The sequence below is a fragment of the Cheilinus undulatus genome, linkage group 8 (genome assembly GCF_018320785.1).
Source record: "Cheilinus undulatus linkage group 8, ASM1832078v1, whole genome shotgun sequence".
NCBI lineage: Eukaryota > Metazoa > Chordata > Actinopteri > Labriformes > Labridae > Cheilinus > Cheilinus undulatus.
Window position 1 is genome coordinate 50,295,323 of NC_054872.1, and position 13,667 is coordinate 50,308,989.

Sequence of the window (13,667 nt, forward strand, 5' to 3'; positions counted from 1 at the left end):
CATTTTAGCCATAATTAACCCATTTTTGCCAGTTTATATCAATTTTTCATCCCAGTCCACCTAATTTCCACCAATTTTTTGCACTTAAAAGCCATTTCAACCACTCTTTTCTCCCCTTTTACCACTTTTTGTGCCCATTTTTGCTACTTTAAACCACTTTTGGTTATCTTTTTCTACTTTCATTTAATTTTTGCCACTTTTAACGCATTTACTTTCGTTAAAAATCCAATTTCATCACCTTTTCCACCAATTTTATCAATTTTTAACCAATTTCAATTATGTTTTTATAAGTTATTTAGTTATTTTCAATTGGAAGAAGGCTATTTACTACACAAATGAATAAATGAAGATATGTGTTTCTATGTTCTGAGTGGTTATTCAGGTCAAATATAAAATGTTTTTCACAGCTTAACTTCACAATGGACCATGGATTTGCTGACCTCAATGGACCCCCAGTTTAGCTCCGTCCTAGCAATCTCTCCCATTTATCCCCCTTTATGGGCAGCCTTGTCTGCAAATGACTATTCTTCAATGTTCATGGCTGTTCAACCACCTTCAGGAACAACGGGGGTCCTCGGTCTCTGGCACCTTTATTTCAGGGGAGTGGTTGAGAACCATTGCTGTTGAGCACATTTGGGATGTGGTGGAACGGGAGATTTGCATCATGGATGTTCAGCCGAGAATTCTGCAGCAGCTGGATGATGCTTTCATGGCAATATGGACCAAAACTTCTGAGGAATGTTTCCAACACCTTTTTGAAACTAACTAACAAGGTGTACCTAATAAAGTGGCCAGTGAGAGTATGGTTGAACACACTTCCTATGGCAGACCTAGACATGTCTAATGGCACACAGTTTTAGAGCAGCTGAAATAGAAACTTTTTAAGTACAAACATTAAATATCAATTAAAAAAAATTATAATGAGGAGGGGAATGAAAAATGCTTCCATTCTATCTCCATATTTTTTTCCTTTTTATTGCTGTTTTTGTTAAAAATGTAGACTGTATTTATGCAAATTAAATCAGCAAATAAGCCAAATAAATGACCAAACCTGCACCATAATTAATAACATAATTGCATTATGTAATCATATAGAACCTATACCTATATGAATGCATGTTTATGTATCTGATCATTTTAATGGACTTATTATTGGACAGTTTGACTCCTGTTTTTCCATGATTTAAATTAAGTAGTTTCCAAAAGATCACACATTTGCTCCATGATTTAGAACTATTCTTAAATATCTGATACCAGCCAGCAGAGGGCGCTGTTACACTGGTTATTCAGCTGAATACTTTGTGACATGTTCCTGCAGCACTACAGGAAACAAGGCAGAGTGCTGTGCACCTTTACAAGCCCCCCGTCAGCTTTACTGTTGTGTTTTATCAAATTTATTATTCTGGAAAAGCCTGATAGGGAACACTTATTTTTCCAGCTTCCCAACTCTCTGTTAATGCAGGCAAAACATATCAGGAGAGGAAAACAGCTGATTTAAAAGGCTGACAGGCATGTTTGACCCCCACAGAGTTCAGATCTGAATATTCCAGGAGCATTATGAGAACATCTGGATAGAGACAGACATAAAATACTGCCTGAATCTAAAGGAAAGATCTGGGAAATACATTTGAAATTAAAACTAAGGAAAATGTCTAAAAGTGGTTTGAAAACCCTTAAATGTATGACAGAAGCTATTTTTCTTTTCTGCTTTAGCGTGCAGTTAATCAGACCATCTGTAATATTCAGACATCAGTGCTTTGTTCCAGATACCTGCAGAGCTTCCTTGTTTGGCAGCTGACACTTTAACATCAGGCCGAGAGGCAGCCATGGCCGTCTGTTCTCTGTGAGAATACTCAGGGTTCATGGTGGGATCGGTGTCTGGAACATCAGCGCTCAGCGTCTGACTGATGGTTTCCTCCTCATCCGGACGCCACGTGCAGACTTTAGCAGGAGGCTCGTCTGTGCTGGTCTCTCCATCCCCACCCTCTGAGACATGATCTACAGGGAGACAGTTTATTATGAGTTAACATCAGGGTATTTCTACATGCAGACAACAGAAGAATAAAGAGGATCCATGAAAATTTAGGGGGGGAAAAAATCCAAATGTCAGAGTTAAAAAGGGGAAAATTTACCGAAAACTTGATTCTGTCCACTTCAAAAAGTCACAAATTTACAAGAAGCAAAACGTTGAATTGTGACTAGATCATTGTCAATGGGGCAACTGGACTTGATCGAGAATAAGTCCAGTTGTCTCTAGATAAGCATTTGGAATTTTCGAGATTATACAGTCGAAAATAGCTGATTGTGTGGAGGAAAATCATATTGAGCTGTTTTTCTCTGCACTTGAAATCCTGATCCAATGATGCTTTTAAAGGGACTAGACAATGAAAGTAGTGGTGGTTTTTAGCAAAGAATCACGGCATTTCTCCTAAATTTATGGCTTCATGAACTTAAAAATTTTGAGTTTATAATATAAAAAAATTCCAGCTTTTCAAACATGGAAATTTCTTTTTTTCTGAATTTCTGACTTCTTCAACTCAGAAATTCTGCGTTAGGTTTTACGGAAATATGCAATTTCATAATCTCAAAAATTCTGTTTTTTTTTAACTTGAAAATTAACTTTTAATTTTTTTTAGAGTGGCCTAAAATGCTGTCATCGCAGAGCAAACCCACAGCATGTCAGGATTCAGGTCAGGTATAGGAGCATATTCCGCCAGTTCAGCACCTCAGTGAGTCAACCTGGGCCTGCTTTGGACTCCTGATGGCCATAGTCCAGGCCTGTGCCGGGCCCACACCCCATCTCCCCAGGTATCCTCCCACCTGAACCCTCCACAATGGAGGCAGCCTTCCCTGACATCAGGTCCGGGTGGAGTGGATGGAATTTGCTGGTTGGACATGCCAACTATGGGATTAGCTCTGGTGCTATAGAAAGAAGAGTCCTATGAACATTTGCATGTAAATACATGGGATTATAGCTCAGTGGCTAATTTCTATCCCCAGTCCCATTAGCAGGTTGGTGTCAATATATAAAACAAAAACAAACAGCAATGATGGGAATAAAACACACAGAGCGTATTAAAAGACTAGCAACATACATAAGCCGTAGACAACCTAAACGACATACAGTCCAAAGATAAAAATGGGCAGGGAGTTGGGGGACCATGGTAATTATACACAGTGAATTATAAAGTGCTAGTGCTAATTAAAGTGCCATAGTGCTAAAGTGCCAAACGCTAAAGTGCAGAGTGCTAGCTGCCTGAGAGCTCAGGTCCTCGTTATATTGCACATTGCCGAAATTACTGCACAGAAATATGAAGTATATGTAGGTGTGAATGTGAGTGTGCCTGGTTGTTTGTCTCTACATGTCAGCCCTGTGATTGGCTGGCGACCAGTCTAGGGTATACCCCGCATCTCACCCAATGACATGAAGCTCCAGCCCCCTGCAACTCCAAATGTGATAAGCAGTGTAGAAGATGGATGTATGGATATGCCTACAGTGTGAAACCAGAAATAAGGTTTTGGATGGAACATGTGCATGACTAGCCAGCTAAATGATTGAAGTCAGTTGATACTTTTTGCCCTTTTTACCTCTTTCACCAATTTTTGCCACATGTTCAACCTCTTTTACAACTTTTTCTGCCAATTTATGTCCCTTTGTGTCACTCCACAACCTATTTTGCGACTTATCACGCATTTTTGCTGCTCTCCAACCCCTTTTCATCACTTTATCTGGTCATTTTTGCAGCACTTCTGCCAAGCTTAACCCCTTTTAAGTATCTACTAATTATGACAGTAAATTTCTATAAAAACAGATCAAATGTGAAGTCATTCTAAAACTGTTTCAATATTAGTTGTTTTGGGATGGATTTAACAGCTGCAGACATTTGAAGCCAAAGGATACTCTTAAAACCACAACATCTTCTTTTTCCTCCTTTTCTGAATTTAATGATCTTTCGGGGGCCGGACAGGAAGCTTTGAGGGGACTGATATGGCCCCCGGGCCGCCAGTTGATGATCAGTAGTCTAGACTGTAGCTGCCCTCCACTAATAGCCACTGTTGCTCTGGTTGATGGCTACTATGCTATAATCTTACACAATGGATGCAAACAGGCAGGACTGATAGCACTGATAGCATCCCACAGGAGCAGTTTAGTTTGAAGTTGATCTCAAATATGGGGATAAGCAGGGAAGCCCAGACTTTCCCCGGCCACTTCGTCCAGCTCTTCCCGGGGGATCCCGAGGCGTTCCCGGGCCAGTCAAGCGACATAGTCTCTCCAGCGTGTCCTGGGTCTTCCCCGGGACCTCCTCCCAGTGGGACCTGCCTGGAGCACTTCACCAGGGAGGCGTCCAGGAGGCATCTGGACCAGATGCCCAAGCCACCTCATCTGGCTCCTCTCGACATGGAGGAGCAGCGGCTCTACTCCAAGTCTCTCCCAGATGGCCGAGCTCCTCACCCTATCTCTAAGGGAGAGCCCAGACAGGAAACTCATTTCAGCTGCCTGTATCCGTGATCTCGTTCTTTCAGTCACTACCCACGGCTCGTGATCATAGGTGAGGGTGGGAACGTAGATCGACTGGTAAATCGAGAGCTTCGCCTTTTGACTCAGCTCTTTCTTCACCACGACAGACCGATGCAGAGACCACATCAGTGCCAATGCCACACTGATTTGCCTGTCAATCTCCCGTTCCATTCTTCCTTCACTCGTGAACAAGACCCCGAGATACTTGAACTCCTCTACTTGGGGCAGGATTTCATTCCCAACCTGTGTAGGCTGTGTCAGGTTTAATTCCTTTTACCATTTAACTGGGGCACAGGAATGTGGGCACTGAAAGAGGATCGAAGACACTAACATTGCTCATGTTAGCTCCTCTTGGCCTGACCATGTTACATAGTCTTCCTGCAGACTCTGTGACCCTGTGTAAAATAAACTGGACTGCTGCTGATTGTTTCCTTGATCAAAATGTAATTTAAATTAGTGTTAATCAGATTTGAAGTTAGAGGCCTGGTGGACTGTTTCTTTAAACTCACCATGGTTGCTGCTGGTCGTGCCCTCACCCTCGCCATCATGCTCCTTGGATGCATCATCAGATTCCAGATTGACAGGCGGCTCTGCGCTGTATTCCCGATCTGAGCGAGACTCCTGCAGCGTGGACGTGGATGTCTCTGGTTCCCAGCCAGGTGTGAGTGTCGGGTGAGGGATCAGGGTGATTTTGACCTCTGATTCAGGAGAAGAGTCCGCTCCGTCATCACCCTCAGCTCCTATTGAGAGTGTCGGGTTTGGTGTAACCTCTTGGTCCTCTCCGGATGATTCCCCTGATCCCTCTCTGACTCCTTGTTCTCTCTCTCTCTCTTCCTGGTTGGTGTCTGTGTTATTTTGGGACGTGCAGAGAAGTATTTCTGGGTTTTCTCCCAATCCATCCTGATCAAGTTTGTCCTGCATGTCCTCCAGCGGGTCGGCTCCAGATGAACAATTACTTATGAAGGTTAAAATCTCTGGGGAGCTGGCTTCAACCTCCACAGCAGGCGGGGAGAGTGTTACAGGAACAGAAGAGGTCAATAATGTGACCGGATCAGACGAGTCTGAGTCGTATGTGACTGTGAGGACCTCTGTTAGGATCTCTGCAGGATTTAGACTCTGCTCGGTTGAATTATCAGCTGCTGCTTCCTCTGAAGTGATGTTGAAATCATCTTCACCATGATAGATGGGGACAGATGAGTGTGTGGTGACATCTGTGTGCTCTTGTGTGGGACCAAAACCTGTGAAAACACAGAAACATCATCAGCAGGGATGGGAAACTTCAGCAGGAAATCTAAGAATAACGGTGTGGGTCTGAAAAGGAAAGGGTGACATCTCAAAAGTATTAAGTTGGCTGCACTTATGACATGGTTTAAAGCTTGTTTGTGTTTGTTCTTAGTTTTAAGATTCAGCATCCAGTCCCAGAATTAGCTTTTTGTAACACCAACAATGCATGCTGGTGTGCTTACATTAGCAATATATATATATCAGTGATACTCAACGTGTGGCTTTAGAGCCACATGTGGCTTTATTTGAAACATCATTCCCCCAGAAAACCTTTAAAAAGGTCAACTTTACCCTCAGAAATTATAAATTGCAAGTAACATTATTCAGTTTGTTTCCCACTCTTGTACAGCTGGCTTAAACTTTCATCCTTTACTTTTTTATTTGTGTATTTCCATTGCCCTTATTTGCAATTTTCCCCCTTTTTTGCAGCTTTTAAGCCCACATTTTTCACTTCTTTGCCCCTTTTCACCTGTTTTTTTTCGATTTTTGTCCTGTTTTTTTGCTATTTGCAATTTTATTCCACTTTTTTGCCATGTTTTGCCACTTCTCACCCATTTAAGCAGCCTTTTTCCATTGAATGCCATTTTTTTCCCAATTTTTGCCACTTTTGTCCATTTTAGTCTCTTTCCACTAATTTTTGCAACATTTTTTAATGTTTTCTGACCAATTTTGCCCCCTGTAACTCTTTTTTTTCATCACTTTTTGCAACTTTTTCTCCCCAATTTTGCCAATTTTCACCCATTCTTTGCCACTTCTTTGACAGTTTTTTGACAATCTCGCCACTTTTGTCCATTTTAGCCCCTTTTACTTATTTTTGCCTCGCCTAGCCTGCTTTTTGCTATTTTCCATTTTTTGCCCCTTCTTGCACATGTAAGCTGCCTTTTGCCATTGAATGCCACTTTTGCCCATTTTAGTTACTCATTTCGGCCACATTTTACTGTACTCATTTTACCTGTAACTCATTTTTTAATCATATTATGCCACTTTTTCCCCCAATTTTTGCCACTTTTGTCCATTTAAGTCTCTTTTCACTCATTTTTTTGCCATATTTTTTGAGTTTTTGGACCATTTTTGCCACCTGTAACTCATTTTTTAATCATTTTTTGCCAATTTTTCTCCAAATTTTTTCCGCCAATTTTCCCTTTTTTGCCACTCGTTTGCCAGTTTTTGAACATTTTCACCTTTTACTCATTTTTGCAAAATTTTTACCATTTTTGACTAATTTTGCCATATGTAACTCATTTTGTATCATTTTTTGCCATTTTTCACCAATTTTTGCCTTGTTTAGTTTGCACTTTATTTTCGATTTTCACCTCTATTTGCCATTTTTTGCCATTTCTTGCACATTTAAGCTGTCTTTTGCCATTGAATGCCACTTTTGCCCATCTTAGTTGCCACATCTGACTGTTTTTCTCCAGATTTTTTCCCCCTGTAACTTATTTTTAATTACCTTTTTTCACTTTTTCTCCCCATTGTTGCCAACTTTCACCCATTTTTCACCACTATTTGACCATTTAACCACTTTTACTATTTTATCGCCACTTTAACCCATTTTCACTGCTTAGATTGTGACTCTTGCAAAGGCATTTTCCAACAATTTGGCTCTTTGGTTTAGCTGGGTTGAGTCACGCTGATATATATTATAAAAGATAAATGCTCGTGGTTAGCATGGTAAGGTTTACACAAAGGTCAGTTTGGGCTGAAATCATAAATCATTGTTGTATCTCAGCTCCAGGGACACAGCCGTCTTTAAGGTCAAAGACAAACAACATCACCATCAAAGTTACAGAGCTGGAGGAGTTTTGCACCACTACATACTCTCTGCTTTATTCAAAAAGGACTGGGCTGCCCCCTTCTATTTTGTGTTTGTCGAGGCCTAATTTACTGGTCCTAAACTGGTCCAGCATCAGGATCCTCCTCCTCCTCCTTAATGACTGTGGGCCTTATTTTTCAATCATAACCAAATGTTTTAATGGAAAAAATGAGAAGTTTGGACTTGAGATTGGACAAACAATGTGATGGAACAAAGAGATGGAGGCATATCCTTCAAAATAAAAGCACATCATGAAATTTTTGTCCCGTTTTCCAGGCATACATCCGTGACCCACTAAAAATAGGCTGTCAAAATAACAGTGCTCTTTTGGGTTCTAATCCACCAATTAGGGACCAGGGATCTAATTAACAAAAGCAGACAGCTCTAATAAAAATCAGACACAAATATGCCCATGAAGATGTTATGGTGCATGCAGTTTGCCCTTGTTTTGTGAGAGTAATGATAACCCAACCATAATTCTCACTGTTTTCTTACCTGAATCAGTCATATGATCTAGTTCAGCGGTGGCTGACGTGTCCAAACCCACCAAACTTTGAGTCACAGTACCATGTGTCTCTTCATCCACAGCTGGACTTGTTGTCTCCTCGGTGGACTCGTCTTCTGTTGGATGATTCTCGGGTGTACTGTTGTCAAAAGGTACCAGTGTTGTGGAGAAGTGTCCGTCTGTTTCATCAGTGTGTGGTGGTGTAGTCAGCACCGATACCTCCTCACTGGTACCAGCTGAAGTCTCTTCTGTCTGCACAGAAACATCCTGAGAGGTGGCGTTCTCCATGTCATGGGCCAGGTGGACGTCTGGGGTGTGGTCTTCTTGGAGAACAGGAAGATCTCCGTCTTGGGGGACCACAGTCGAGCTGTCGTGGTGTTCGTAGGGATCAGATGTTGTATTATCCAGGCTCTCAGTCATGGAAGTATGATGCTCTGTGATGCCTCCATCCTCTGTGGTCGTTGCATCAGTAGAAGGTAAGGTGGCATCTTCATGGAGAGTCGTTTCACCATCAGCTGATGGTGGGATTGTTGTGAGTTCATGGACCTCGGCATGATCCGTGTCTGTGATTTCTTCAGGCGCTGGCTGATAAGATTCAGGATAGCTTGCCTTCTCTATGACCTCCTCCTGGTGCTCGGCCGTAGGAGTGACAGACCGATGAAGGTCCACCGTCAGCGTCTGTTTCTCTTCATAACCAAGAGTAACAGGCTGAGCCTCCAGAGGGCCCTGCTTTAGAGGACTGACTGTCTGAGCGTGTTGGACGTCTTCGCCCCCCTTCTCTGTCCCCTCGTTCAGGCTGAACTCCTCCCCCGCATGATTAGTTAAGAAAACGTCCTGGCCGATGTCCTCTGGCTCGGTGACAAGAAACTCCTGAGGGGATTCTGTGTAAGCGCTACTGTCGCCTAGAATAAAGAGCAGAATTAGAAAATGTTATTTACACTTTACAGGAGGTGGCTGAAACTCTCCCTAATACCTTTAAAGGAAAGTCTTGGTTCAGTCTTGATCTGACAAAAAAGGAGTATCAACAAGGTTTAGTCATTAAACCACGTTCCAAATGATTATTTTTCTATTTAACTCATGGATGGTTTTGTGTTGCAGGGCTCGTTGGATCACTAAAATCATTCTCAGACACCTGTGATCATTAGTTTGCCAGGTGAGACCAATTAAAGGAAAACTACTTAAGAAGGATGTCCCACCTTATTAAGCAGGCCACAGGTTTCATAATAATGCACTGATTTTTATAATAATAAGCCACGTCAGAGAGTATGGTCTAGACCTGCCCTCTTTGTAAAGTGTTATGAGATAATTTCAGATATAAATTAGTGCTATACACACTTGGTTTATTCTCTTTATAACATATAACACCATCTACGTCCAGGATATAAACCAGGACCTTTACCAAAGACAGGCTTGTTCTCTAACCTCTGAAGCAGTAGACGTCATGTCGACTGTTCTCCTCCAGGAAGCCCGTCTGGTTGCTGTAGCGATAGACCGTCCTGACCCCTGGTGCCCCTCCTCCACAGCGCTCTCTTGGGGTGACTATGGGGTAGCGCACGCTGCCGTCTGCCAGCCAGCCCGGGCTGCAGAGGTTCAGCCCGTCGTTCCAGGCCGCGTACAGCTGAGCTGTGGTGGCCAGCTCGGCCCCGTGACTCAGGCAGTATGCTTTAGCCTCCCAGAAGGTGAAACGCTGGGGGGCGGAGCCATGGAACACCTCACCTTTGCAGACAGAAGACAGGTGTCAAGTTTAGATGACCGTTTTCTTTGTTGTGCTGAGTCTGATGTTGTTTATGTTCCATTGTGGATAAAATGTGGGTTTATGAGATTTGCAAATCCTCATATTCTGTGTTATTTAATTTTACACAGCGCCCCAACTTTTTTGGAATTCTGGTTGTAATTTTGGTTGTCTTACCTTCTATATTCTCCACATAGCAGTAGACATCATATAGCTCATCCGGCTCTAGCAGCCCATAATTCCTCACTCCTGGCATGCCATCCATGTCCCCAAAGCAGCCCTCTCTGGGCATCTGGATGGGATATCTGAGGGTGGAAATACAGCACAGCTCTGAAACTCTGAGTGCCCTGTTGTTTTGTAACAGCAGCACTACAAACATCACACTTTGTTGAGCTGTGTTTCTAAATAATGTGAAGTGGGGAGAGCTGTTGGGTTTTAGATCAGGTAAAAGCCACCCTGACTCGTAGCCAAAAGCCAGATAAGAGCTTTGAACCCACAAACCCCCGAACAAAAAAAGAAGGACATCATTTTGACATTTGAGTGTTGTTTTAGTCTGGCTGTGTGCAGGATTTAGGATGCATAACCCTGCATAGACCATCGTGCATATTATCAGTCTGAGAGGCCACTGAAGTGATGTTAACTCAGTGACACTGTACCGTTTCCTGTTGTGCTCACCTCACTGAGTGGTCTGAGAGCCAGCCGGCATCACACTGCTCGTACCCGCTGTGATAGGCGGCTAAAAGTTGCTCTGGAGTGGCGATTTCAGCCCCGATCTCCTCACAAGCCTCTTTGGCCCGCTCGAAGGTGAAGGCATATCGACTGGAAGCATCACGATAGTGGAAGACCACACCTGAAAAACAGACGCTTTGGCTCTTGTCACATTAACCCAATCATTCAGCAAGACAGGAGAGACTGAAATGATGCAGTAAGTTAGTTAAAATGTTTGAGACTCAGACCCGACCACAGAACGGGCCCAGAGAATGGGCCCTCGCCACTCGTGATCAATTGATGGTATCAGTGCGTATGTGCTGGATCAGTAGCATTGGTGCTAACATCCTGGCTAACAGATATTTTATTCTGGAGCTAAAAAGTGTGGGAAACTTATTGTGTTATGACGTTGACATAATTCATTTTAATTACCTTTAAACCCATTTTCTAGCCCCTTTTCATCACTTTTTCTTCACCCATTTCTGCCAATTCAACCCATTCGTGCCATTTTCTACCTTGTGTTGCCTCTTTTGACTCATATTTGTCACTATAAACCTCTTTTCACCACTTTTTATGCATATTTTTGCAATTTTTAATGAATCCTTCCACTTGTGGCCATTTTTCACTTTTTTTGTTGGGTTTTGCCCCTTTAAATGCATTTTTTGCCACTTTCTGCTATATTTTTGTATCCCCTAACCCATTTTTGCCATTTTAAATATTCCTCTGCTTTTAAACAACTTTTAACTTTTTTTTTTCAATTTTTACCCAATGACGATCACTCTAACCAATTTTTTGTCTGTCTTCAACGCATTTCTGTCTCTAATTTTCTTCAACATATCCCCATTTTTGTGACTCTCAACACATTTTGCCACTATTAACTCATTTTTGATACTTTAAAGTCCCATTTCCCAAACTTTTCCTCCAATTTTGCCCATGTAAACCAGTTTTTTCAACTTTTTAAATCCAATTTTACCATCTTTATGGCTCATATCTGCCACTTTTACACCCAACACTTTTTCTGCCAGTTTTGCCACTTTTGATCAATTTCTGCCTTTTGTTGCCTCATTTGATCCACCACTTCATTTTCCACCAACTTTTTCACATTTTAACTGCATTTCACTACTTGGCCATTTTTTTTGCTGGTTTTGCCCATTTTAACCCATTTTGCCCCTTTCTACCATATTTTTGCCTCCTCTAGCCCATTTTTGCCATTATAACCCATTCATCTGCTTTAAAACACCTTTCCTGCTCATTGTTGCCATTTTTACCCAATTAGCCACTCTAAACCTATTTATTTATTTATTTATTTTTTGTCTGTTTTAACCCATTAACCATGCCTCTTTTAATTTCACTTAACCACATATATAGATCATTGGTGCCATTTTCTAAAGTTTTACCCCTTTAAATAATTTCATGTAACTAAACAAATTTTGCCACAATTAACTCATTTTTGCTACTTTAAAATAACAATTTCAAAACCTTTTCCACCAATTTGGCCAATTCAAACCTGTTTTTGCAACTTTCAACCCACTTTTTCCCTCAAACCAATTTTTGCTGCTTTTATTTTAATCCAATCAAAACTTTTAAACCTCTTACCCCTTTTTCTGCCAGTTTGTGCCACTTTTGACTTTTTTTTTTCACTTTTTGTCTCATTTGACCCATATTTGCCTCTATTAACCCCTTGTCACCAGTTTTTTTCTCCCATTTTTGCAAATTTTAACAGAATTTAACGGAATTTTACTAGTATGCCCGTATTTGCCAATTTTAACCCATTTTGCCACTTGAAGCCACTGCTCGACTCTTTTTGCTTCTTTTAAATTCCATTTCACCATCATTTCCAACCGTTTTTGAAATTAATACCAATTTTTCCACTATAAACTCATTTTTGCCTCAACCCATTTCTACTGCTTTTAAAATCCCACCTCTATGGCTCATTTCTTCCACTTTTAACGTATTTTAATTCTGTTTAAGGAAAAGAAGTTCACATTTTTTAATAAGACTGTATACTGCAGTACAAATAAATAAAAAACATATATGTTTCTTTGATAAGAGTGGTTATTATTCAGGTAAAAGAAAAACAGTTATCACATCGTAACTTTCTTAATAGACCATGATATGTTGTTTTCAGTGGTTCCAGATAGCCCTCCCCTTTATCTCCACTTATGGGCGGCCTTGTTGAGACTTGAGTGGTTTTCCAAACTGCTATTGACTTCTAAAGCATCTTCCACTGGTTTCTATTTTCATTTTAAAATACTAATATTCTGTCTATCTCTCACCTTTGATTTTGACCTGAACCACATCATCGGCATCCTCCAGCCCCTGCTGCACCTCGCAGCGGTAGAATCCGGTGTCGTTGTGCCTCAGGCTCTCCAACCGCAGGGTAAGGTCAGCGGGGGAGTAGGCGTAGTTGAGTAGCGAGGCTCGCTCTTTGTAGGCCTCACTGACCCTGACCCTGTCCCCACGGGCAACCAGGATCTCCGTCTCTTTACCGTGAGTCAGGACGCTCCATTTGACTCGAGGCAGAGATAGCACGCGGTGGCGACCGATTGTGGAGGGCGATGGCGGCGGGTGAGCCAGGGAAACAAGGCAGGGTAACGTTAGAGAGCCACCAAGCACAGCGATCACAGGAGGGGAGGCCGGGATGGTCACCTGGAGGAGCTTTGAATCATCTGTGGAAGAGAGATTTTCAGAAATATGAGTGTCCAGACTCCAAGGACTACAAACTCAAAGCTAAAAAAATCCCCAAATGTTATTTTCTGCTTTATCTATTCAGCCATATGATGGCAAAGAGGCCTGCAGTGGATGCTTTTTGTCTTTCTTCAGGACTACTCCAAATAAACTATAACAGTTGGGATTTACTGTTTAAGCTGAGGTTACAGTTGAGTTGAGTTCAGTTGCGACTGTCTCCCTCGGGCTGAAACCCACTGGGCCGCTCACTACTGCTACCACCCAAAGTTTCTTCCCTGGTATGGTACCGGGGGTGCGGAGCGCACCTATGCTGCCAGCAATGTACCCCCTGGACAACCCCTCTTGGTGTCCTGCAACCCCCAAGGGGGTCCCGACCCCAAGGTTGAGAACCACTGCTTTAGGGAGTCCAATTACAGCC

The 13,667-nt window shown here is 42.1% G+C and overlaps 1 protein-coding gene across 1 annotated transcript in view; it reads right to left on the reverse strand.

Annotated features, from left to right (window-relative positions):
* bcan (brevican) overlaps window positions 1-13,667 on the reverse strand; it is a 46,745-nt gene that overhangs the window by 8,188 nt on the left and 24,890 nt on the right. Inside the window, exons 3-9 of the mRNA XM_041792549.1 lie at window positions 12,838-13,230; window positions 10,529-10,703; window positions 10,031-10,158; window positions 9,544-9,837; window positions 8,112-9,023; window positions 5,029-5,757; window positions 1,771-1,998 (exon numbers count right to left, since the gene is read on the reverse strand). Coding sequence (XP_041648483.1) covers window positions 1,771-1,998; window positions 5,029-5,757; window positions 8,112-9,023; window positions 9,544-9,837; window positions 10,031-10,158; window positions 10,529-10,703; window positions 12,838-13,230 — 2,859 coding nt within the window. The remainder of the gene's footprint in view (window positions 1-1,770; window positions 1,999-5,028; window positions 5,758-8,111; window positions 9,024-9,543; window positions 9,838-10,030; window positions 10,159-10,528; window positions 10,704-12,837; window positions 13,231-13,667) is intronic.